We start from the raw sequence: 23,185 nt of genomic DNA, 5'->3' as shown, positions 1-23,185 counted from the left end.
AGTTTGCTCAGCTCTTGAATGCTTTTCTGCACTTCTTTTTCCAGACTGCCATTCCCCCAGATACTTTTATGCTGGCATCAAAATTCTTTAGATATCTTTATGTGTGTATCTATAAACATTCTTCCCACTTAGGTACTGGATTTACAGATTATATGATAGAATTCAGTAGTACTGTGTTTATTTTCTTCAGTATAAAGGATTGTCCATCCCCTCCATGAGAAGCCTACTTCTGCCAGACACATAACAGCTGAAATGTGGTTTTGATTATTTTCTTTTTTAAACAAAGCATTTAGCATGCTAGTGCATAGTCTGAATAGGGCTTACCCTGTGTGCAGTGCTGTGGTGGCAGCATTGCAAGGAAGGATATGCAGGTATCTCCTGAACACAGTTTTTGAATTTTAAGGGACTGGACATTAAACATTTGGATAAACCTCCAGCCTCCTGATAAAAAAGCACGTTGAAAGTAGATGAATGCAAAGATTTGGCCTATTTGAGAACTTCATGTTGTGGGAAATGGGACAAGGTATTACTTGGCAACTAGGTGGAATTCTGCTTTTCCACTTTGGAGAAACTCCCTTATTGAAGTGTGGTAATGAAAACATGATACCAGTCTAAGGAACTTGAAAATGGCTGCCTGCACAAATGCCTCCTGCTTGTACTAGAAGCTGGTACTAGAAGCAGATGAAGTTCTAGTGGCTGACAATGTTATGAGGGAACAAAAAGGGCAAGAGGACTATGCTTGTTCACTTTTTTCCCATCTGAAATAGATGAAAGTTGAGAGGGTCTTTGTGTATTTTTGCAGCCCACTTAGAGAAAAACAATTTGCCCCTCTGCATAGCAAATATCTTCTTTGGTGAACATGGAACTTCTGCAGGGCTTTTCACTTCATTGCAAGAACACTTGCACTACTGAAATCAAAGAGTGTAACTCTCGTGTTCTAAATGAAGAGCAACTGGGCTGTTAAGTTTCTTTGGATATACATATTAGTTCTCCTGTGGAAGAAGAGTATGGAGACAGTTTGACTATATTGAATTTTATATGAAAAGCTGAAGTAAATATGCTGTTTAAGTATTTGACTGGATTTCAAAGTAAATGTGCAGAAGTTCTGCAAGACATACTTTTAAAATCTTTTTGAAGATCTAGGTATGAAGGTGCTCTGTGTCAGAACTTCGTATTCCTTCAGTTTCATTTTGCATCTGTTGGGGCACAGTTATACTAATACTCTCATTTGAGATCTTCCTTCTTTTTGTAAGTTTCTTGAAACTTTAGATTCACTGTATTCACTATTGCTGCCAAATCTGCTGTGATCACCAGGCAATTTCCTGCCCCTGATTAAGCATCTTTTCCAGTGCTCATGTTCAGATGTCTGATAATTGAGTTGATGGGAGGGTAAGGATCTCATGTATTCCTTAGAGTTTGGCAAGTCTTATTTTTTCTGGGGCACAGCTGCATCTTGTTCTTGACCTGGGTAAGGTACAGAAACCTCCACACCCCTTTAAAACCTCAGTCATCATTGTTTATCAGGCTTTTTCTTTCCTACTGTAGATCTTTCTGTCCTCGTGTTCATCCTGTGACTCTTCCTTATCTAGTTTCTACTGTGGTTGGCTCTTCCTGTCCATTTCTCTTGTTGACAGGAACTGTTTGGCATGGTGACGGTTGCATTTCTCTTCCTCTCCCCTGTGGCAGTTGTTTTCCCAGCACTGGTGTGTGACTGGTGTCCTCACACCCTGCACTGCTGCCTTGCTGGCCACAGTGCAGCCTGGCTGATGGACACTGAAAGAGAGATTGTCATGAGAGCCAGTAGCATCACTGCCCTCTTAGATCAGTCTTCTTACTGCCTGTGGTGGTCAGACTGCAGGTTGCAGCTGCCAGTAGCTCAGTATACACGAGTCCTACCAAAAACATACAAAAACATGCTCTATGAAATATAGGGGAAAGTGAGGATCCACTTTTTGTGGTGGCTTCTGGGTGTAACTGCAGCAGTATCTTCCTAGAGTGCTTAGAGTGCTGTGCAGGTGCTGTACTTGACTGGGATGAAGTGTACAGGAATGGGCAGAGGAAGAAAGGGAGCAAACTCACAGGTCAAAATAGCAACCTAAATTGCTTAGGCCTCAGTGGAGGGCTGAGAATTAACAAGTTGTGGTGGTTTGCTGATTAACTTGATCAAAGTAACTAAGTCATTAATAGGCTTGGCAGCAAGGTAAATTGACTTAAAATAATTTTTGGTTCAAGTTCACAGGTACAGGAAATTTTTTTGCCTGTGTTAAATTGTTAGCTAACTGCAAGTTAGAGGCCCTGAGATTATTGCTGTTTTTGAAGAAAAGTAGAAAGTGCTCCTGTAAACCATTTTGGTGTTTCTTCTTTCTTGTTGTCTTTTTGTGACAATAATACAGTGAGCTATACCAGCCTAAAAATTTGTTTCCTAATGAAAGAGTGCTGATAAGGATGCCTGGGTCTGCCCTGTGATTCACTTTGATTTCAAAATGAAAATGACTCTAACTACTTCCATGTTCTAATACAGAAATTTTTAAGTTAATTTCTGTACCTGAAAGCTCTTGGAGGTGATACCAGGAGTCTTTCCAAATAGGGCACTGTGTTGATTGAAAAAGTCTCTCTTGAGCTTCTCTGCAGCAGTTTTTATTTTTCAGAAATTACTTCTACAGAAATCAATGAGCAAGCCTGTGTGCAGCTAACAGCTTGCTAGAGGGTTAGAGCATGCTGAAACCTCATTTGAAACAGAGATACAGTGCATAAGCTCCATGAATGGTCTGAAGTAGCCTTTAAAACTTGTCAGTTTTTCCTTTGGATTTTAAAATTCTTGCATTTTTATTTCCTCATTGTGCATGAACAAGAAAACAAAGAAGAACTTTGTTTTACATTTACCACTCTGCATAAAACACTGTAGTTTCTCATAAGTAGTCTCAAACACCCAAAATAGGGTTTAAGAAGACTTTTCTTGCAAATGGCATCTTGTGATTAAACAATGTGACGGGTAATGGTGATAGCATTCTGGCTGGGGTTGTGTGGCTCCTATGTGCTCCACTTGCCTTGGGCTGCTACTGGCAAGGAATTGCCTGCCTCTTTGCTTTCCTGCTGCTGGCTGACACGGTGACACTGATATCCAGGGGCATTCACAGCTTGTTGGAGTGGCGGCTGTGGCGGCAAAGGTGTTACAGAGCCTGGGTCAGCCGTGGATGTGTGGGTCTTGTGTTGCTGGGCCAGCTAGCCAGACAACAAGGGCTGCCTGGGGAGGCGAGCCAGCCAGCACGTAGATGCTGATGGATGGTTTACCCATTCAAAACACTTATTTTTTTGCTTTTTTGACAGGATAGAAGGAAATATATTCTGGTACTTGGAGTCAAGGTGGTGGCAGGAGAGGATGTCCTTAACTGGTTCTAGGTTCCATAACACAGACTTGATACACCATTGACATGTTTGTGGCCTTTGAACCAAATGGTGTCCCAGTAGCCTGCTTTTCCAGTCCCTAATACCTTGTCTGGTAACTGGAAGGCTCTTAGCTGATTAAGTATTTCTTGTACCTCTCTCACTGTCTCGAGTAACTTGAATACTAGGGCATAGATGGTAGATGCTTATCACTTGGTGAGTACTCTGATAGGAGTGTATCACTGTTTGCTCTTGGAGAAGAGATTGTCTTGTGTACACAGATGTTGGGTATGGTGATCTCAGCACCCTTAAACTGAAGTTCTGTCACTAGATACTGGGCATTTGTTGCATGACATGATTAATTGCATTGTTTAATTTTTACCATGTTGATTACAATCAACTTTTTTTTTCTTCTAGCCTAACCTAGTCTTTGGACTACAGTTTAGCTTTCACACTGTCCTATTGCTACCTTAATACATTAATATAATTCCTTAGTACATTCCTCATTCCAAGTGACTATTTTAGAGTTCTACAGCTAAAACCTTGTTTTACCACTTAGTTCCTTCAGTCCATTTTCTTAAAGAATAAGTATCTTAAGTGCTATCTAGAAAGATGTGTTTGAGATGCCAGTTACTATTTTATGTAGCATTTGGTTATACATTCTCAAGAAAAACTCCAGCTTACACTAGGAAAATTACAGCCAGTTCTTCACCAAGAGCCAGTATGTACGTATCGTATAGAAGTTCTGGCTATCACTCTTAGTGTAAAGCAGTGCTAACTGTCTACCTCAGGTCCGTGAATGAAACACTATGCAGCTTTGAAAAAGATGTGGTCCTGGAGGATCCAAGTTTTGTTCAGCAGTTATTAGCGTATGTTCTGATGATAAAGGTGAGGCTGCAGGGCACTCAATATTTTTCATGCTTTCTCTTACAGAATGGCTGCTTTTCTTTACCAGTGTAAAGTCACACCATTAATTTCTTAAGTTTTCATTTCTTTATGGATTATCAAATGCTGTTATACGGCTGCTTGCCTTTTTCTCCTCTACAGCATACTTAATTTGTGTTCATGTGCTTCTCAGAATTTTATACATTGTTATTAAGTGGGTAGGGGACTTCTGTCTCTCCAGCCATGGAAAGTGGAGGGGAGAGCATTTCTTGCATAATCATGGGAAGAAGTAAACAGGAACTGGGAACTGTAAGGTGCTGTGCATGTTGTGTCTCACCTAAATGCCTTGGTTGTAGCTTTGTTCCTCAATCTTGTGTTTCTTTTTGACATGAGACCAAGTTGAAACTCCTTGTTGCAGTTTTGCAGGGTTTATGTAATAGTAAATGCTTTGAACAACAGTTCAGCCTTTCACAAGCTGGCTCTTTCAGTCTTTTCACTCTTAACATCTTGTTCTCTCATGCATGGCTTTTAATTCTGATTTGGCTGCTGTCCTGTACCTTTCTTTAAAAGTTTCAACTGCCTGTCTAGTAGATGTATGTCTTGGGTTATTTTACAGCTCCTGTACCTGCAGACTTGCTGCTAGCTGCTTTCACAAAACTAACCTTTGTCAGATATTAGACAGGAAAATATAAATGTTCACATGTGATCCAGTGGACTTGAACTGTTCAGGGAGTAAGAACAGCACTCTGCATCCTGCCAGGCTCAGGTGTGGTTTCCTCCTCTGCCTCGATGTGTGGCCTCGATGCAGTCTTCAGTCTGCACCTCCTTTGGGGGTTTTCTGCTGATCCAGCTGCTTTAGTTGCTAATAAGCAGGTCTGCAGGCAGAACTGTCTCCTTCTGTTGCTGATCTTGAATCTTAGCCTTGGCTTTAACACTTGCACACTATAAAAGTTTGTATGTTGAACCTACACAGGAAGTATTTCCCTGGGTCACTTGCCTTCCTTAGAAAGGCGTGATGATTGTGGACATGTGGTAATGTTTATACCTGTTCTCTCACCTGCAAAGAAAGGTAATAGCACATCCCTCTGACACCTGAGGAAGGCACTTTGCAGTGGTAAGGGGCAAACACATATGGTACTAGATCTTGATGTAAGAATTACTGTATTACTTTGATGGTGTTTTTAGATATTCTTCCATGTGTGGCTAGTTTGACAGCTGCTAGAAACAGCATATCTGTTGATGTGGTGGATTTTGGGAGAGGCTTAACATATTTCCTAATGGACATATTAGCATGTTTCCTAATGGACAGCTGTGATTTAATTTCAGTAGAAGCTTCATCAAAATGACTATTAGAGTGCTTCATAGAGACTGTAGCTCTATTTTCTATGGATTTGGGTAGGAATTACTGCCATGGCAGGGTGCAGGCTTTGAGTAAAGACTGTAATTTAAGATTAGTGGGACTATTGTGTGAAGAAGGTGCGAAGACTATCTCCAGGATTCATTGGTTATTTTACTGCCGCATTTCTGAGGCTTGCCTGGGGCATGCATGTTCTGCTGAAGTGCATTGCTTGGAAGACTATGAGATTATTCCAGGCCAGAACCTTTTAAATTGTTAAGTCTAAAATACTATGTGCTGTTATAAGAGGGTGTCCGAAAAAGTATTACCATATTGTAGCTATAGAAGACATAATAGAGCAAAGCAAACTGCTGTAGCATGTAGCAAGAGTATAATGTGAAAGTCTAAACTACAATCTGCAGTGCTTTCCTAAAACAAACATGGTACGTTTGGGGGGGAATAACTTGTTTTGCAACATTTTCACATATACAAATGCTATGCTGTATAAATGCTTTTATTGCTTTGTCTGCTTCTGTTTATCAAATCAGTGTATATACAGATTCATGAAAATTTGTAAGATTTGTAAGTTTAGATTAATTCATATGCCAAATTCATCTTCTGTTCCTTTCAGAGAAAAATGCTGTTTTATTTGTAGGAAGACATTTTGTTTGTATGTGGGACTTGTTACAGAGCTTGTGTCTGCACTACCTAAAATTTCATTAGTGATTTGCATCTGTCATCTGTCTGAAATTATGCTTTCCAGGGGCCACTGAGCCACCACTGCCAGACTAGCACAGGAAATACTTGTGTTTCTGCTGTTGTGTCTCTGCTGCTTGTTGGAAGAGAAGGCTATTAAAACTGGTCTAGACACTGCAGCTGGGTGATGCATGTCAGTATGAGTTGTGTTAACTTAGTTGCACAGGTTTTGCGAGATTTTTAGCACTATCCTTTCTTCCATCCTTTTTTCCCCTTTTCATTCAAATGAAAATCCAGTTCTTCACATAAAAAAAAGGTGGTTTCAAACCATACAATCAGCAGATACTTTTCCTCTCCTGAGACCTTTGAACACAGGCTTAATAATTCCACCTCATTTGCTCAGGTAACCTGTTGAGTGCTGTTGTTTCTGCTTAGAAGAATTAGGTGAGGTTTCTTAAGGACACATACTTGCTGTGGTTGATCAGTCTCCACCACCATGGTGAGCTCCCTTCCTAGCACTGCTCTTTCTACTGCCTCTTCAGCTTTCTTCTCCAGACCTTGGCAGCTTGGAGCCAGGCCAACAGCAGGGGGAAAAGATGAGGCATCCCTGTGGCTATCAGCCTGGGCTTTGCTGACCCCCCACTCAACCAACATTATCTCAAATAGCAGTCCTGGAGTTTGTGGTTGATACCCGATGCTAAATCTTAATGTCCTGCAAACAGACAAGAAAGCAAAACAAGGCCTTGCTGTTTGCTGAGGTTGAGGACTGTCCTGAAATACATGCACAGTGTGTTACATGTCTTCTTGTCAGCTGTGATGTTGGCTGAGTCTCTACATCTTTTCTCCACCAAAAGACCATTGAGTAATCAGGACTTGGCTGCTGCTGGGTGCGTGCAGCCTGCAATGGCAGTGGGGCCAGGTCATGGCTCCAGAGCCAGCTTCCTGAGCAGCACCTTGCCTTGTGGACTTTAATCACTGATTAACCCACATAAAGGCTGGCTGGCATAAAACAGATTAAATCACCACATAGTATCTGTGCTGCCATCTTGTGCACTAGAATTTTATAACACCTTTAAGATTATTTTGTAAATATGGCAGCGTTGTCATGGCAGCAGAAATCTGGTGTAGAAAAATGTGGCTGATATGATTTATTGCTGGTTTAGTGTGCTGTGCAGGTCAGGCAAGGCGTCACTGCTCCTAGCTTCTGCTTAATTGAATTGAATATGAAATGCATCAGAAGGGCTTTGATCAGGGAAATTAATGTCGCAACAAACTTCAGGCTGGCATGTGCAACTCAACTGAATGCAAAAATGTGCAGTGAGATCTGTATTGTTTTAACATTTATACACTAAGAATCGACACATGAATGTTTCATAGTTTTCAGTGTAGCTCTTGCTGAAAGTCAGTATCCTTCCTGGTGAAGTCATGACTAGAAAGTTGAGATGCTGTTAAATCTAACACTAGCTGGAGATTCAAAGATACACAGCTTTGAATTTGAATCAACTCATGGAAGTGTAAAAAAAATTGGCAACTGCACATTTATCCAAAATCTGTTACTAAAGGATTTGACATTTTCTTTATGTGCTACAGTTCTGAGACCTTGTGTAGCCAAGTGATTCATGGTGTTGTCCATGTTGCAGCCTTCACATTACTTCTTGTATGTAACATGAGAAAACTTGTGACTGGGGTGACCTAGATCACACACCTTCCTTCAGCTACTGCTTTGGTAACCCACAATCACAGAGTTTGATTCCTTTCAAACAAGGTAAGTTCTTAGTATAGGTAAACTTTAGATGCAGTAGAGACTGTCTCTGGAGTATGAATCTAGAGCCTCAAATTTAGAAGCTGATGTTTCTAGGGTGTCTGATTCCAGGAGTAAGTTGGCATCAGAGAACTGTAGCTCCAGCTTGAGCTAAGGCTCTCATCTGTAAGAATGCTGAATGTATCAGAACATGAGGGGGGGAAAAGGGTGCAAAGAAAGTAGTTTTTTCACCTATCCACTCTACTCTGTTCAGCCTCAAAGTCAAGCCTCCAAGGTTGTGCAATTTTTAATGCAACTAATAGTTTTTTCTGTGGTATTCAAATTTTACGTATCTATTTTCCTGAAATGGCTGGAAGCTGTGCCTGCTTTTCCCCTGGAAGTAGCCTGTGGCTGTTTGTGAAATAACCTTTTCTTCAGTTTTATGGTTTAGGAGATGTATCATACTAAAGCTTGCAGTATTATGAGAACAAATTCCTAAGTTAACATACAGGCTTTCCTTATAAACAAATCAACAGTATCACCACTCCCCCTACTCAGCCAAGGAACACACCTCGGTTGCTTTGACTGCCGTCACTATCTTTTATAGAAAAAATAATATTTAAGGAAATGTTGGCAGCTAAAAGAAAATTATATTTTTTAAGCAAATGGAAATTTAAGAGCTGAGATTTCTTAACAGATCTGTAGATTCAGAAACCAGAGATGTAAGTGTAGAATTTTAAGTTATGAGTTCATATGCTTCAGATATTTCTACATATCTCCAAGTAAAAGTTTTTACTTAAACCACTTCCACCACTTCACAGACATTTAAAGCTAGAGTTGAACATTTTGCTTTGGGTCGATGTTGGTTAGTGTTATTTTCTAGCAAAGATATATTTTTCTTTGGAACAAGTTGGTGACGTACTCTGAAGGTCAACAGTCTGTTTCACTTGGGCTGAACTAGGTTGAAAGGCTGTGGTTGAGGGCAAGGGAGATTATAAATGAGTCACAACTTACATTTATCTTGTCTTCACTGTAACTTTTCCACAGCAACAGGCAGTGGTCTGAGCTTTGGCTCTGGAGTCCCATCTTTTCTTCTTTGATGGTCTGCTTCCCACAAGGTACAAACCTGGTTCCCTTGGATCCACATTTTGTTGCATAAAGGGCAGGGCAGCAAAAGTATAAATTGTACTGCACAAATGTGTGCTGAATGTGATGGGTTTTGGGTGGGTTGTGCAATGTATCCTCTCTGCTGAACATTGACTCCAGCATTTCCAGTCTCTTGACCTGTGGGTCTGCTTTGCTGACCACGCAGGCTGTCAATGACAACTTCATAACTGGTTAAGTTCATAGTGCAGAACTGTTGCTTCCAGTTCCCTTGACCTTGTCTTGAATGAGGTTCAGCAGGGTTTGTTTTCTTCTTAAATGCAGTCTGAGCTAATACTGCTGCTACTTTCACAGAATGACAGAATGGTTAAAGTCGGGAGGGACCACAGTCAGTCATCTGGTCCCACTTCCCTGCTCAGGCAGGGCTGTCCCAGAGCATGTTGCACAGTACGAATTCCAGCTGCTTCTTGAATATTTCCAGTGAGGGACACTCCACAACCTCTATGGGAAATCTGTTCTGTACATAGTCAAATGTGGAAACTGGATCTCCTGGTCAGTGGCATGCTGTTTGTTGCTCTTGAGTCTGGCATAGAAGTCATCATTGTTATCCTGCCAGAAATTCACTGCTGAACAGCACTGCCAGGGATTGTCAAGAGTTAAAGCAAAACTGAGCAAAGCAAATACTTACTCAATACTCAGTCCTGGCTGACTCTTTAGTACTGTGTATTGGAACTGAAGTTTTGGAGATATATTTTCATTGATCAAATCTAGGTTTGTTATTTGTCTAAGGCAAATCCTTTGTTTGTGTGTTGGCAAGTACTGCAGTATAATGAAAATCAAACGTGGGGCTCTACTTACGTGTTACCTTTAGGAAAATATCTGCTTATACATGTTTTGTCTGAACAGTAGGACTATAACTGGCATGGGTGACTTTGTAGGACTGTTTAAATGATTTTTAATTTTAGACAGTACTACCCAGAACTTCAGTGATGCTATATGTTTTACTCTGCTTCCTGAGGCTGACTTTTGTCTATCCACCATGGAGCTGGGTTTGGGTTTATCTTAAATGAGACCAAATAAACCATCATGTTCACCATTGTGTAAGTTTTTCATAGTGTAACTCAGTGAGTAAGTTAAAGTTGTTAAAAGTACAGTTATGGGATTATATTGTTTAAAAAGGATGGTAGAAATGCATGTGCACCTTTTATAGTTATAACAGCCTTACTCTATAAGCTTCATACTGAAGGAAAACATACTAAGATTGAGTTACAGACCCCTCATCACGTGTATCAACAATATTAACTACTTTTTTGGGCGACAGTTTCTGTAACAGATTTAAAGGTGATGTTGATCCTGCAGTTCTGTATGCTCAGGAAAACAGTGGGTGGGCCAAAAGCAATGCTGTTTCTTTAGCCTTGAAACAAAATTAATTGCTCCAAAGGTATTTATAAATCCTTGCTGTCATGTTGATATTCTCTGTTTCACTTTAAAAAAAAAAACAACGTAGAAGCATTTCTAGTTTTCTCAGTCCAGTGTGCTCCTGCTGACTGTACCATGTCACATTATAACCTTCATAAACTCACCAAACTGGCTTAAAAAGCAGAACCTCACAAGGTTTCTTTCTGTTTAAAACTTCAATTGCCTTTTAACTGAATCAGTTTAAAGGGAACAAAACTTCTGTAATTGCAAGAAGCACTGGGGAGAAAAGTGCTGTAGATACGCTGGTTGACTGGAAGCTCATTATGACCCAGCCATGGGCGCTCCCAGCCCAGAGAGCCACACGTGTCCTGGGCTGCATCCAGAGCAGGGTGGGCAGCAGGGCCAGGGAGGGGATTCTGCTCCTCTGCTCTGCTCTGCTGAGAGCCCACCTGTGCAGTGCTGCACCAGCTCTGGGGTCCCAGCACAGGAAAGATGTGACCTAATCCAGCAGGTCCCAGGGGAGGGTTGCAAAATTGATCGAGGGGCTGGTGTGCATCTTCTGTGGGGACAGAATGAGAGAGTTGGGGTTGTTCAGACTGGAGGAGAGAAGGCTCTGCAGAATACTTATAGCATCTTCCAGCTGTTTTGTGTAACTAAAGTTACAAGGTTGTTTGTATGCTAGCAGGTTTTAATTGAAATACTGAGGTTTTTCCTTCCTCTGATTAATTAAACAGGTGCAAAACAGAGTAACTCCTTTCACACTAGATCTTGTTGTAGCCAAGTTCTGCAACTTCCAGACATTGGTAAAACATATCTTACATGTAATACAGCTGTAGCTGTGTTCTCAGTCTTGGATACTGCTTACCAAATGCTGTTAGTTGCCCTTTTGCAGGCACCTGTTTTTTTTCTAGAGATATAACTTACAGATTTTTGGTTATAAATGGAAAGAAAGTTTGCATCTTTCAGGCCTGCTCCACTAAGTTCTCTCCAGTTTTCCCCCTCTTTTTTCCACTGAGTTACTAACATTCTCCTTTCAAAAGGTATTTATTCCCTTGTATATTTATCTGGATTTATTAGTTTGACAGTTGTATTCTATGATTCTATGTTACATTTTTTTCTTCTTTCTGCTTTCTTTGCATCCTCATACTGTTTCCTGTTTGTTCCTCAGGCTGCTGCATTTACCTCTACCTAGTTAGGTAGCCTCTCTAACTAGAACAGGAGGGTTCCAGATTAATTTTCAAGGCTTATCACCATGCTGGAAAAAAACCCACAACAATTTTACAATTTTACAAGAGGTTTGACAAGCCAAGGAGTAGCTTTCACTTTGGATTAACATCTCATTTAGAGCTCAGGAAATTACTCAGTTTTATATAAAAGTAGTAAATTTTTGTACTGTAAGGAAGAAAAGCATTTCCATGTGGACACATGTATCTTCTTCAAAAAAATTCCAATGTTGGTGCCCTGGACTTAAGATGTTAGAAAAACCCTTTCACAAGAAAACTGAGAATTAGAAGTGTAAGGTACAAAATGCTGCTTGGAGGACACAGTTCATATCTCTGGAGATGGTCCATTGAACAACAGAGTCAGCCATGGCTCATAGTGAATACCTGCTGTGGTTCAGCAAACTCCTGATGCTTATCTCTACAATTATTTTTCTAGAAGTCAAATTCTAGGAAAAATCTATAGGAAAAGTTAACTGGCTCAGGTAAAAATCATATTTGCCTAGTAATACACCTATGTATATTCTTCCTTGTCTTTTTTGGAGATGCCAAATGTGGCGCCTTAGTGTATAAATCTATTTAGTTTCTAAAATGCCATTTTGGGACCCTTGGCATGGGTCCATAATACGCAAACATGAAGTGCAGGATAAAGCTGGGAAACTCATCAGGAATATGATTCTCCTCACTAAAGCAGCTTTTATACTGCAGAATACAGTTCTCCTAATGACACTTGCTTTGTGCAGTTCTATGTGATATTGCGTCGGATTTATGGGTGTTGTTTTCCTAAGGATATATTTGGGTAGTCTGTGCTGCAGTGAAACAACTTTTGTATGTCCTGCAAAAGTGGAACATTATTAGAACAAAGCATTAGTGGAACAAAAGGAAGTCACCCCTATGGAGGTGATGTTAGATTTGTAATGCTGTCTTGCTTACAGTGATGCTGCCTTAGTGCCAGTAATACACTTTTTTATTTGTTCACTTTGCTAAGTGAACTAATATCTTCAACTTTATTCTTGCCCTTCATCTTTCTTATTTGTATTGATATTAACATTCTAAAAGCACAAGAGTTTGACAAAGCAAATAAAATACAACACTGCAAAGAACCAAGCAGATTTAATGCCCTTCTAATGTGATTTAGCTGCTGGAAATAAGAATAATATCACAGGGCCAAACCACTAATGTAAGGAACTTCTGGTCCAGTGATTAAGAGACTAATCTTTCTTGGAAATGCTTTGGAAGCAATTTCTCTTGGCTACTCAGTATAAACATACTGGATAATATGGTTTCATGTCAGTTATTTGCCTTCTGAACTGGTTATGTATTCAATTAATACTGATTTCTGTCTAGCACCATGTCTATCACATCTTAAGTCTCAAATGCATAACTAGTTTAGTTAAACTCAGAGTTTAGTTAATCCTTCAACCTCAGAGGATTTAGTTGCTAACAAGAAGCTGTGTTTCAACCTGCTTACTGCCAGGCAGACCTCAAATGTGTAAATTACCTTGGGCTTTTCCACAAAACCCTCATGCGTCCCTCCAGCATCAGTACTGTGTTTCACGGGTGAGAGCGGAGAGCTCTCGTTCAGGAGGAGGATAATCTGCAGGAGTGCTTTGTACTGGACTGGGCATTGCTTGAGGTTGTGTTGCACAGCACGTTGGCTACAGGGACCTGCCTCACCCAGAACACTGCTGTCCTTGATGCTCATGAGGTTCAGCACTGGCATAGAAATCACAGAGGTTTATAAATGCAAGCATCAATAATACACAACACTCCATGTTTTCTTCTCATTTGCCACTTTACTTACTGTTTATTCAAAAGCCTAGTACTGTTCACAATATTTGAGTTAGACCCCCTGGGGTGTGAATACTTCAAAGCATGCTATTTGCTTACTGATGGCTTACAATCACAGATATGAGCCTCTAATCATTTTGATATGCCATGTGAAAATGACTGTGACAATTTTCTCCTTAGCCCCTGTCCTTTTCCGTTATAATAACATTGTGGTGGTGACATTTAAAGTATGATATAGCTGTGGGCAAAAGCTGTAACTCATATTAAAACCCAAATAACAATGTTTCTCAAATATCTCTGTAGATGGATGGAGGTCTGCTTGGCCGAAGAGCTGCCCCCAACTACGGAACTGGAAGAAGGCTTAAGAAATGGTGTTTACCTTGCCAAGCTTGCAAAATTCTTTGCACCTAATGTGGTGTCAGAGAAAAAGATCTATGATGTGGAGCAGGCACGCTACAAGGTAATAACTTTCTCAATTCTCTCACCAGGATGACAAAACCCAGCAATGTTTGTCTTCCAGCTCTTAAAGATTCCCAAGCATGGCTGGTTAGTTTTCTGTATCTTTCTTTTAAGGCTGTAGGGACTAGATAGAAGATGCACAACTGTAGGAAGCCTGTATGATAAGTTAGAAATATTCTACCCTTAAAAAAAATGTTTTGGTATTGCTTCAAGTTGTTAAAGCTGCACAAATTGCACTTCTGGCTCCAAGGAAATCATGAGCTTTTCAAATTATAAAGTTATTTCTCATTAGGAATAGAAGTCAGAAGTAATTTGGTAACTATTTCAAACTTTTTCCATTTTGTATGGAGCATATTTGATATTCATTTCATTACGTCTCCATGTTTGTTTTATCAACTTTAACAAGAAACCAAAACCAAGCTACAGTAACTGAGCTTAGCTTGTTCCCTGTGTAGGCTTTTGGTAGCTCCAAGAACCTTGATAATACAGGGATATGTACACTCATGCACAGTAGTCCCACTATGGAATGCATTATCTCAACATGTAGAGGGGGCAGAAAAAAATGTATGGTTAAGAATTCCAGTTACATTTAAATGTTTCTCTTGAAAATCTCCAAAACTTGAGAAATTCCTTTTTCCCTTTACCCTAAAAAATAACATTGAAAAGAAAATAAAAAATACTTTCCCATTGTATTCTTATGCTGCCTGCATAGATTTTAGGGAGGGTCAGGTATTCAGGTAGAATGGAAGAGTTCCAAGACTTCATGGTAGTGCTGAGCGGTGTTTCTACTTCTGTGTTTTGGTTCCTGGCCTTTGACATACAGCCTCTACTCTCAAAGAATACTGAAGGACTGTACAAATTTCTACTTCAATCACAGTCTACCCTGAAGGGTACAAATCTGGGTTATGTAACATGAAAGAATGAGCTGAGCTCAGTGTGGAGCTGTTATGTGTTAGGATGCTTCATTAGCAAAATTGAAGCTGTTACACTTTGGTCTCTGTGTTCAAACAAGGGAAAATTCAGTGAACTTGACTTCAGGATATAAAACTAGGAAACAACAGGAGGATCAATAGGTAGAGAATTTTCTTAATGTGACTTTCATAATCTTCTATGTTTCCAATAGAGATCTGGCCTTCATTTTCGGCACACTGACAACACTGTGCAGTGGTTAAGAGCAATGGAGTCCATTGGTCTGCCTAAGGTAAGCCTTTAAATTTCAGCAAAGAAATTTAAATCAAATCATTGGCTCACTGAGCTCACTTTCATCTGCTTGAGCATAAACAGTTCCTTACAGTAAGTCTAGAGGGAAGGGGTAATTCAAAAAACAAATCTGAGGATAAGGTAATGTGGAAAGCAGTGGGAGTGTCAGTGCTGTGCTGCTGCTGGCAGTGTGTGTGGGCTGAGGCAGGGACACCAGCAGTGTTTGAGCTAACTGCTAATGCAGTCTCTGGGGGGGCCTAGAAGGAATATGGTTTGAAACAGAAAACTTAAATATTTGCTTCCTTTAGGTTACCTCTTCGCATCGTTCCTCTTGCTGCCTCCTCCTCTTACTGTACGTGCCAGTTTCTCTGCTTCTACCCTGTTTCCAGACTGTTCTTGCACCCTTCAGCGCACCTGCGTGACTGTGCCCTGCTCTTCTTCCACCAGCTGCTTTCCTGGGTCACTTCTTATATTTACCTTTCTCCTTGCGGGTCTTCACTTGTCATCTCCCCCCTCTGCTGCTGTTTCTGGGCGCCAGTGAGTCTGTTTTGGATGAAAATCCTTTAAGAAAGGGCTGTGTGCAAGCAGCTATGCTGTTTGTTTATACATTCTGGCAGTCACACACAGGCCAGAGTAAGCAGTTCCCCACCCCAGGGTGCCTGGGTGCCCGGAGTGCTGCCTGGGGCACTGTGGCCAGGCACAGTGGGGATGCTCAGGCAGCTCCTTAAGGGCTGAATGGACCTTGGGTCAGCTACTGTAGGCAAAGCCACTGCAGGTGTCCATAACCAAAAAAGGGCACTCACGACTGCCATCAGAAATGCCAGAGAGACAGGAAGGGGTCCTGCCCTTTCCAGGTCAGGCTTTTTTTCCAGTTGAGTCCTTCAGCCCTCTGTTCAGCTGGCTGATTTCCACCCTGCCATCTCTCCTCTGAAAGATTGTGTTTCTGTTGCAAAGGATAGTCATGGCCAAAAGCTTTCCCAACTCTCCCTGACAAAGCTGTTTTGAGCAAATGATGAAGAGGGCACTGTGCTCCTGACTTACTCAGTCTAGTCCTATTAGCCATGGGACAGTGCAGCCCCGAGTGACCAGCCGGGGCTGGAAGCATGCTGCCAACTCTCACGGTTAACTAAGTCTTTTTATTGTATTTTTGTGGAGAAACAGTGTTTAGTGACTGGGATCAAGGCCAGGAACAAATTAGTGGTAGAACCAGAACTGGAACTTATGATGTGACTTCTTGGCTAAATTGCTTTATATTCCTCTCTCTAAATCTCTTTCTTTGTAAATGATGTATTCACAAAGTTAAGGGTGCTGGCAATGAGAATTATGCATTTTTAAACCATACTTGATAGGTTTGGTTTGTAATGAGGCTTTGCAAATTGTAACTGCATTCCAGGTTTTGGGCGTCTGTAGAAGACAAGCACTACTGGCTGAACTTATGCCAAAGGATATTTTCTAAAACTCTTGCTGAAATGCTGCCTGTTCATCTTCCTTTTTCGCCCTCTTATTAAGTAGCTTTTATGCTTTATTTAGCTCTTCTTTATGAAAAGTACTGATTAAGTTAAAATAACATAGAAGAGATGTGACTCATAGCTGTATAACAGTAACAGCTGAAATTCTGTAAATTTAAGGTATGGTTCTGCAGAGTAAATGTTTCTGCTCAGTAATAAGTCTTTTCTTTTAACTGTATGCTCTTTGCTTTTTAGATCTTTTATCCAGAGACTACAGATGTCTATGATCGCAAAAACATCCCTAGGATGATATACTGCATTCATGCTCTAAGGTAACTGCTGACAAGAATAAAAGTTATAGTAGCTGACAGAGTTTGGAGTGTAAGTCTTGCAATAGCTTTAGGACAACCCGTATATCAAAATCTGTCAGAATTTTCAAGTTCATTAGTTTTAAGTTGGAGACAAAACTTGAACTTTGTCAGATCTGTTGGACAAATAACTTTCAAAATAGAAATTAAGGATTACTGAGTTTAGCACACATATCCCTCTCTCAGTAGTACACCCCCTTGCAAAATGAACATACAATTTCAAAATACATACTTCAACAGAAATCAAACAAATTAACAGAAACTTAACAAAACATTAACGCAACAGTACAGCAGACATGCTGATCAGAGTGAAAATAATGATGAACTGACATATTTCTGTCCCTAAACTGAAGCAATTAATTACTGTATTCTGTGGTAATTCATGTAAAAATGATATAAAATTCTTAAAGATTTCAAAATTCTAAGCAACTTGACTTTTAATGAAAAGTCAGAGAAGCTTTGACTACACCATTGAAAGTAGTGATTAAACTTTTTTTGTGTGTTCTGCTTTAAGGATTTTCTTTATGTTTAGCACAAAAACATCTGCTCTGTGCTGTCCCTGGTGTGAGAAACAGTATTGTTAGCAGACATCTCCATCCTCCTGTGGCTTTTCTAATTAATTTCTTGTACATAGAGACCTTTCCCTTTAAATATTTTTGGCACTAATATTTCAGAGAACAGAATTAACTTGCACTCCACTTTTCTCTGTTTATATTGGTTTTCAAAGGCACATCAGCTGCTCCAGAGCTATCAGAGAAACTATTCAATACATGCTTTATTGAAACTTTTTTATGGTTAATCCTTGAAATGATGTGCTCACTGTTGTATCCTGGGATGTGCACTTGCAGTAAACAATACTTACCACTAAAGTTCACCATATTTGTTTAACATCCCAGGTGTTCATACTTGACAGTCCAGCATATTTTTGCCATCTTTGACAAGAGTTGCCCCTTAAAATTATTGTACTTGGTGTACTATTAACTGGGAATTGACACCAGGACTATTTGAGGGTGGTTCTTAGCTGTAACTTGGTAGTGCAGTCTGTTCTGAAAGCAAGTGTCTTGTCTAAGCTTGAAATGATTTCCTAAACAGAATATGTGGGACTACAACCTCAACCAGGTCAGGCTGACTCAGTGGGCTGCGTGCCCTCCACTCCCAAGCTGTGTTAGGCCAGCTCAAACATTTTGCAGGAGATGCAAGAACACATTTGATTTTAATATTTGCTCTTTCATGTATATAGGACATTATTAACTCTGGATTTGAATGCTATGTAAACAACAGCTTAATCAAAGATCTTCTTAATATCTGCCTTATCATTGCAATGGCTATACCTCTTATCTGAGCCGAGGTTTACAGTGGATTGACCTATGGTAAAAATTTTCCATTCTCCATCTTGGCATGCCCCAGGATTTATGCAGTACCAGAATTAGTCTGTGTTGTCTCAGCTTTCACTTCCAAGTTTGTCCTTTTTCTTTCTCTTGATGCATATCAACACAAAGCTCCAACTCTGTACCTCTGTACATACTATGTTTTTGGGGTTTTTTTAGTGCCGTTATTTTAGAAATGGACTTTATATCAAATGTGTCATGCCATACTGAATGGGAATAGGCCTGGAATGCTTTCATTTATGATGGTTTCCCATGAGATTGTAGGCCCCTATGCCTGCATCCTGTGCAGGATGTAAGAATAGAAGAAACAATGATTGAGCTTTATTTCCATACCTTTTCCTAAAATGCATGCCAGAAGTCTTTGACTTTAGTCTTTCAAATCAAACTTCAATCTCAGTGTTGAATGCCACGCAAGCTACATTGAAAACTGTTTGGGAAAGAACAGAATTAAACACAGAGTGCTTTGCTTGGCCAGCAGTGCTCCCAGGTGGATTGGCACCAGAGGAATGCTGAGCTGTATCTGAAACGTATATTTGACATCTGAAATGATAATATTTTGCAGAGAAAGTCATTGGCTGTTTATTGTTTTGCTGATGTTTTACTGTTAGAAGGCCTGAAAATAGATGGGTACTCTAAGCATGATGGTTTAAATATAGCTTTAGGGTACATCCTGATTCAAGTCTGAAATTAACACCGTTGCACTTAAAGCACATGGGATGACTTGTGCTGTCAAATACAACACTGCTCTGGCCAGGAAAGAGCTACTTAGCAAATGATTTCCTATTTTATTCCTGTTGAATGTAATTACGTCTTGCTTTTCTCTCACTGAAACATCAATACTTGAAGTATTGATTGGGCTAAAAGGCCAGGAAGAAATTAGTGGTAGAACTAGAACTGGAACTTCTGGTTCTGACCTGAAAAATACAAAGGCATAGATTCCATTATTTGCACAATTACTGTTTTTTTTTTTGAAAGCAGATTTGGATTTGTTCCTGCACCAAATGAGGTTAAGAACAGCTTGATTTAAATTAAGATGCTAACAGTGATTCTTCTTCATAAATAGTAGTGCTTAGAGATACTTTTCTCTGAAAAATTAGTTTTCAAATTATCTTTGCAAAAAGATCACTGCTATATTTTAGACAAACTATCCCTCTAGAAGCTGGACTGCTTCAAAACATTGTTTTCCTAGGAAGCAGCAGAATAACAAGAATGTTGTAAAAGAAAAAACATGCTATTTTCAGAACTGTTCTTCACAGTATGTTATACATGAGCTAATAATAAAACAAGTCCTGGGAACATCTGCCTGATGCAGTTCTGTGTGGGTGATGCTTTCAATTGAAAGGAGTTTCATCTAAGAACTGTTCTTTCTCCTTTGTTTTCCCCTTGCTCCTGATGCCTTGAATTCAGTTTTCTTAACCACGAGGACCCCTGCTTTTGACTTTGTGGGTTTTCTGAGGTTCAAGTTGCACAACAAAAGTGTTAAGCAAGCTGTTTCAAGCAAAATTATATGTTAACTCAGGGAAGTGTCTTTGTGACCTCTGCAAGTCTTGAAGAACATTTTCAGCACCATCTGGTGGTTAATAAGTTTATCCAAACAAAAGAGTAGAGGAAATACCACACATGGTTCAACATCCTTCTGGAAGTGCTGAACAGCAACAAAAAAATTCTTTAATGTTCATAGCACTCTTTCTTCTTGTATTTTTTTCTTGTGGTGGCCCAAGAAAAAGAGTCAGCACCATCAGCTGCTGATTTGGATAACTGTTTTTATGACACCCAGCATTTTAGACAGGATTGTGTCCCTGTCTCAAATTTGGAGCAAAATCTTTCTTCACTCAGACTGGAAGGCAGACCAGGGTAACAGAGGAACCTGATTAATTACTCTAGTCTTCTGAAGTCTATGTACATTTTTGCTCCCTGAAAAACCTAATTTATATTTTAGATATATTTGAAATATAAGAATGGTATCAGCAATGGTTTTGAGAGGCTGTAAAGGCAGGTTGACCTACCAGAGATCCTTTGTTGTGTTGTGTTCATCCAGATGGGGGCAGGACAGAGGAGTAGCTGTGGCAGCATGGAAGATAAATACTGATTCCACGTGCTCCTAAACACATAAAACAGCTACAAAATGTGTGTTTTGAAATCTCATCCCATAATTTGCTAGTAGCAAAATATCCCTCCTACAAGAAAACACAGAAGGGAAATATGCTTCTCTAGAAACAAAACCCCTAAAACACAAAGCACATTTGCAATGAATGATGTTGGGGTGGAATAAGTTTGAAAAGGGGTGAAAAATAATCCTTTGGAAGGATGTGTTATTTAAGTATGTTTTTTAAGAACCTATCTGTTTTTAATCTTTCTTACTTAACTCACTTGTTTATTGAATATCACTGATAAATTATAGAAACATCAGTCCTATGCAGATAAATACATGCCTTGTGTTTGGAAGCTACTGAGTAAATTTATATGAATTCAGCTGTTTTATTCAGATAGCACACCAGAGCTCTAGGAATGAGTGAAGGTATTTTACGTACTATATTGAAATGAAAGTATTAGTTCTTGGATAGTACATTAAATCAACTTTCTTCATTTCCCAAGAACAAAATAGCTGATGACATAAATATTTTGAGAGGGTGTTGGGTGGACTTACAGGTCCTTGTTCCTCTACCCTTAGTAAGAAGGGTGTCAGTGATTTATGTGTTCTTCTGTTAATTACAGGGATGTGACTGATGTAAGTAAAACCAGAACTTAGATCCAAAGATATAAGCAGTGCTAAAATGCTTTCAGATCTTGATTTTTTTTTCCCCTAGTAATAGCTTTTGCATTTCTTTACCTATCTTTTACTGAGGTTTTCTTCTTGTTTACACATCCCCTGTAACCTGAGATACACTGACAGTGCCGCTCTCTTAGAGATGCTTCTTGGAAATAAAAGATTTATCTTTCTGTAAGACTTAAAAATACAGCATAAAGAAAATTGTAGTGTCAATTCATTCTGTATTGCCACACCTAAGTCAAAGGGTTAAAGGGCAAGCTTCATTAAAGTGCTTTTCTTTTGTACAGAAAGCAAACTTCTCATGCAGAACTTTAATGCCTGACTTTCTTCTTTGCAGTTTATATCTGTTCAAGCTAGGACTAGCTCCACAGATCCAGGACCTTCTGGGGAAAGTTGACTTCACAGGTAAAAAGATGCTTATAATCATATGTTAGATGGTTTTTTTACACTGCAAATCTGCTAGCATTGTACATATTTTCTATTATGGCCTCTCTCCTCTGACAACATTGTTACAAGCACTGCTACAAATTAAACAGGTGGAAGGCTGCTATTTTTAATGATTATCGGTCTCAAAAGGACAGGAGGGAGGGAGTTTTCATTGTATACTTGTATCTTAGAGTCCTTCAAAACAGGGAGGGAAAACTGCTCAGAAGCCCTGGTCAGAAGCACCTTCAGAAACATTTTAGTAGGTATAGTTATTTATAGTGAAATTGTCATGCTTGTTCTGACAGTATTTCTGGGGTTTTTTTGTCTGAACAGAGGAAGAAATCAGCAACATGCGAAAGGAGCTGGAGAAATATGGTATCCAGATGCCATCTTTCAGTAAAATTGGTGGGATTCTGGCCAGTGAATTATCAGTGGACGAAGCTGCCTGTAAGTGTGACTCTTGTTCTGTTCTCTAATAAGTTCTTTGACAGAATGCTAACAATATGTTTTCTGTGCTCTCATTCACTTAGTCTGCCACCTCTTAAGGGCTAGAAAGGAAAGTCACCAAGTTTTCACTACCACATTGCTTCATTGTTACAAGGCTCTTCAAAATTTGCAGTCTGAGTTTTTTTCGGTATCTCCATTGACCCATAATAAATGCTACCAAAAGCAAAGATTTCTCACAATATTTTGAACAGGTTTAATGTTTTTTGGTAGTTAGTGCTCCTCTAGAATAATGAATTGACCCCTGTGCATGCCTCTGCACCATATGAGTACAATGAAGACAGCCATGGGAACTTGATACCTTCTCTGTGCCTCCTCTTTTTATTTTTTGCCTTTTGCAGTTTTCCGAAAACACCAGTGGGTAGTTGCATGGTAGAACCCTGCAGGAGGGTAGGCTCTGCTGGACAGTTAGGGTTCTTTTGAGTCTATCTTGAGCAGCTTCCATTCAAAACCAAAGTAAATGTTTTTTGTACTGCTGCTCTCTCATGCATATTCATGTGTAAGTCTGGGTGTTTTTCTCTATAACACTTTTTTTTTTTTTTTCCCTGTGGAATGAGGTGATACATTACCAAAAAAAAAATTACTTGAATTTAAATGACATGAAATCAAGTGTGTTCACTTAAATCAACGCTTGAGCTCTAGTTGTTTTAAGATCCTAGTATTTTCAGAAGGGTAAACTGAAGAACAGAAGTCTGTGCTACTTTATTCATTTTTAGTTGTTTTAAGATCCTAGTATTTTCAGAAGGGTAAACTGAAGAACAGAAGTCTGTGCTACTTTATTCACCCTGCAAAGTGGCAAGCTGATTCATGATATTACTTAATGTGCTGAAATTTTCAGAGCCTAACTAAAAACACACTTTGATTCATATTGTCTATGTTGTATATTTTGAAGCCTGCTTAATATGTGCATGCTTCACCAAAGGTAGATCTTAAAATGCTGCCTTTTGAAGTAGCAGGAGTTTAGCAGATTTTTAGATATTTAGTGACTACCAAGCACTTTTTCAAGGGAGCTCCCTCCACTGAAGATTAAAGGGCTTCTTCCCCTG

General features: G+C 39.6%; 1 protein-coding gene across 3 annotated transcripts in view; it reads left to right on the top strand.

The window, feature by feature from the left end:
- IQGAP2 (IQ motif containing GTPase activating protein 2) overlaps window positions 1–23,185 on the top strand; it is a 123,279-nt gene that overhangs the window by 50,143 nt on the left and 49,951 nt on the right. For all 3 annotated transcript variants that reach the window (XM_077790218.1, XM_031507283.1, XM_077790217.1), the window contains exons 3-7: window positions 13,880–14,036; window positions 15,159–15,236; window positions 16,939–17,015; window positions 21,547–21,614; window positions 21,969–22,082. In XM_077790218.1, coding sequence (XP_077646344.1) covers window positions 13,880–14,036; window positions 15,159–15,236; window positions 16,939–17,015; window positions 21,547–21,614; window positions 21,969–22,082 — 494 coding nt within the window. The remainder of the gene's footprint in view (window positions 1–13,879; window positions 14,037–15,158; window positions 15,237–16,938; window positions 17,016–21,546; window positions 21,615–21,968; window positions 22,083–23,185) is intronic.

The sequence above is a fragment of the Lonchura striata genome, chromosome Z, assembly GCF_046129695.1.
Source record: "Lonchura striata isolate bLonStr1 chromosome Z, bLonStr1.mat, whole genome shotgun sequence".
Taxonomy (NCBI): Eukaryota; Metazoa; Chordata; class Aves; order Passeriformes; family Estrildidae; genus Lonchura; species Lonchura striata.
The sequence above is the reverse complement of the archived record's forward strand: the minus strand, read 5'-3'. Positions and strand labels throughout refer to the sequence as shown.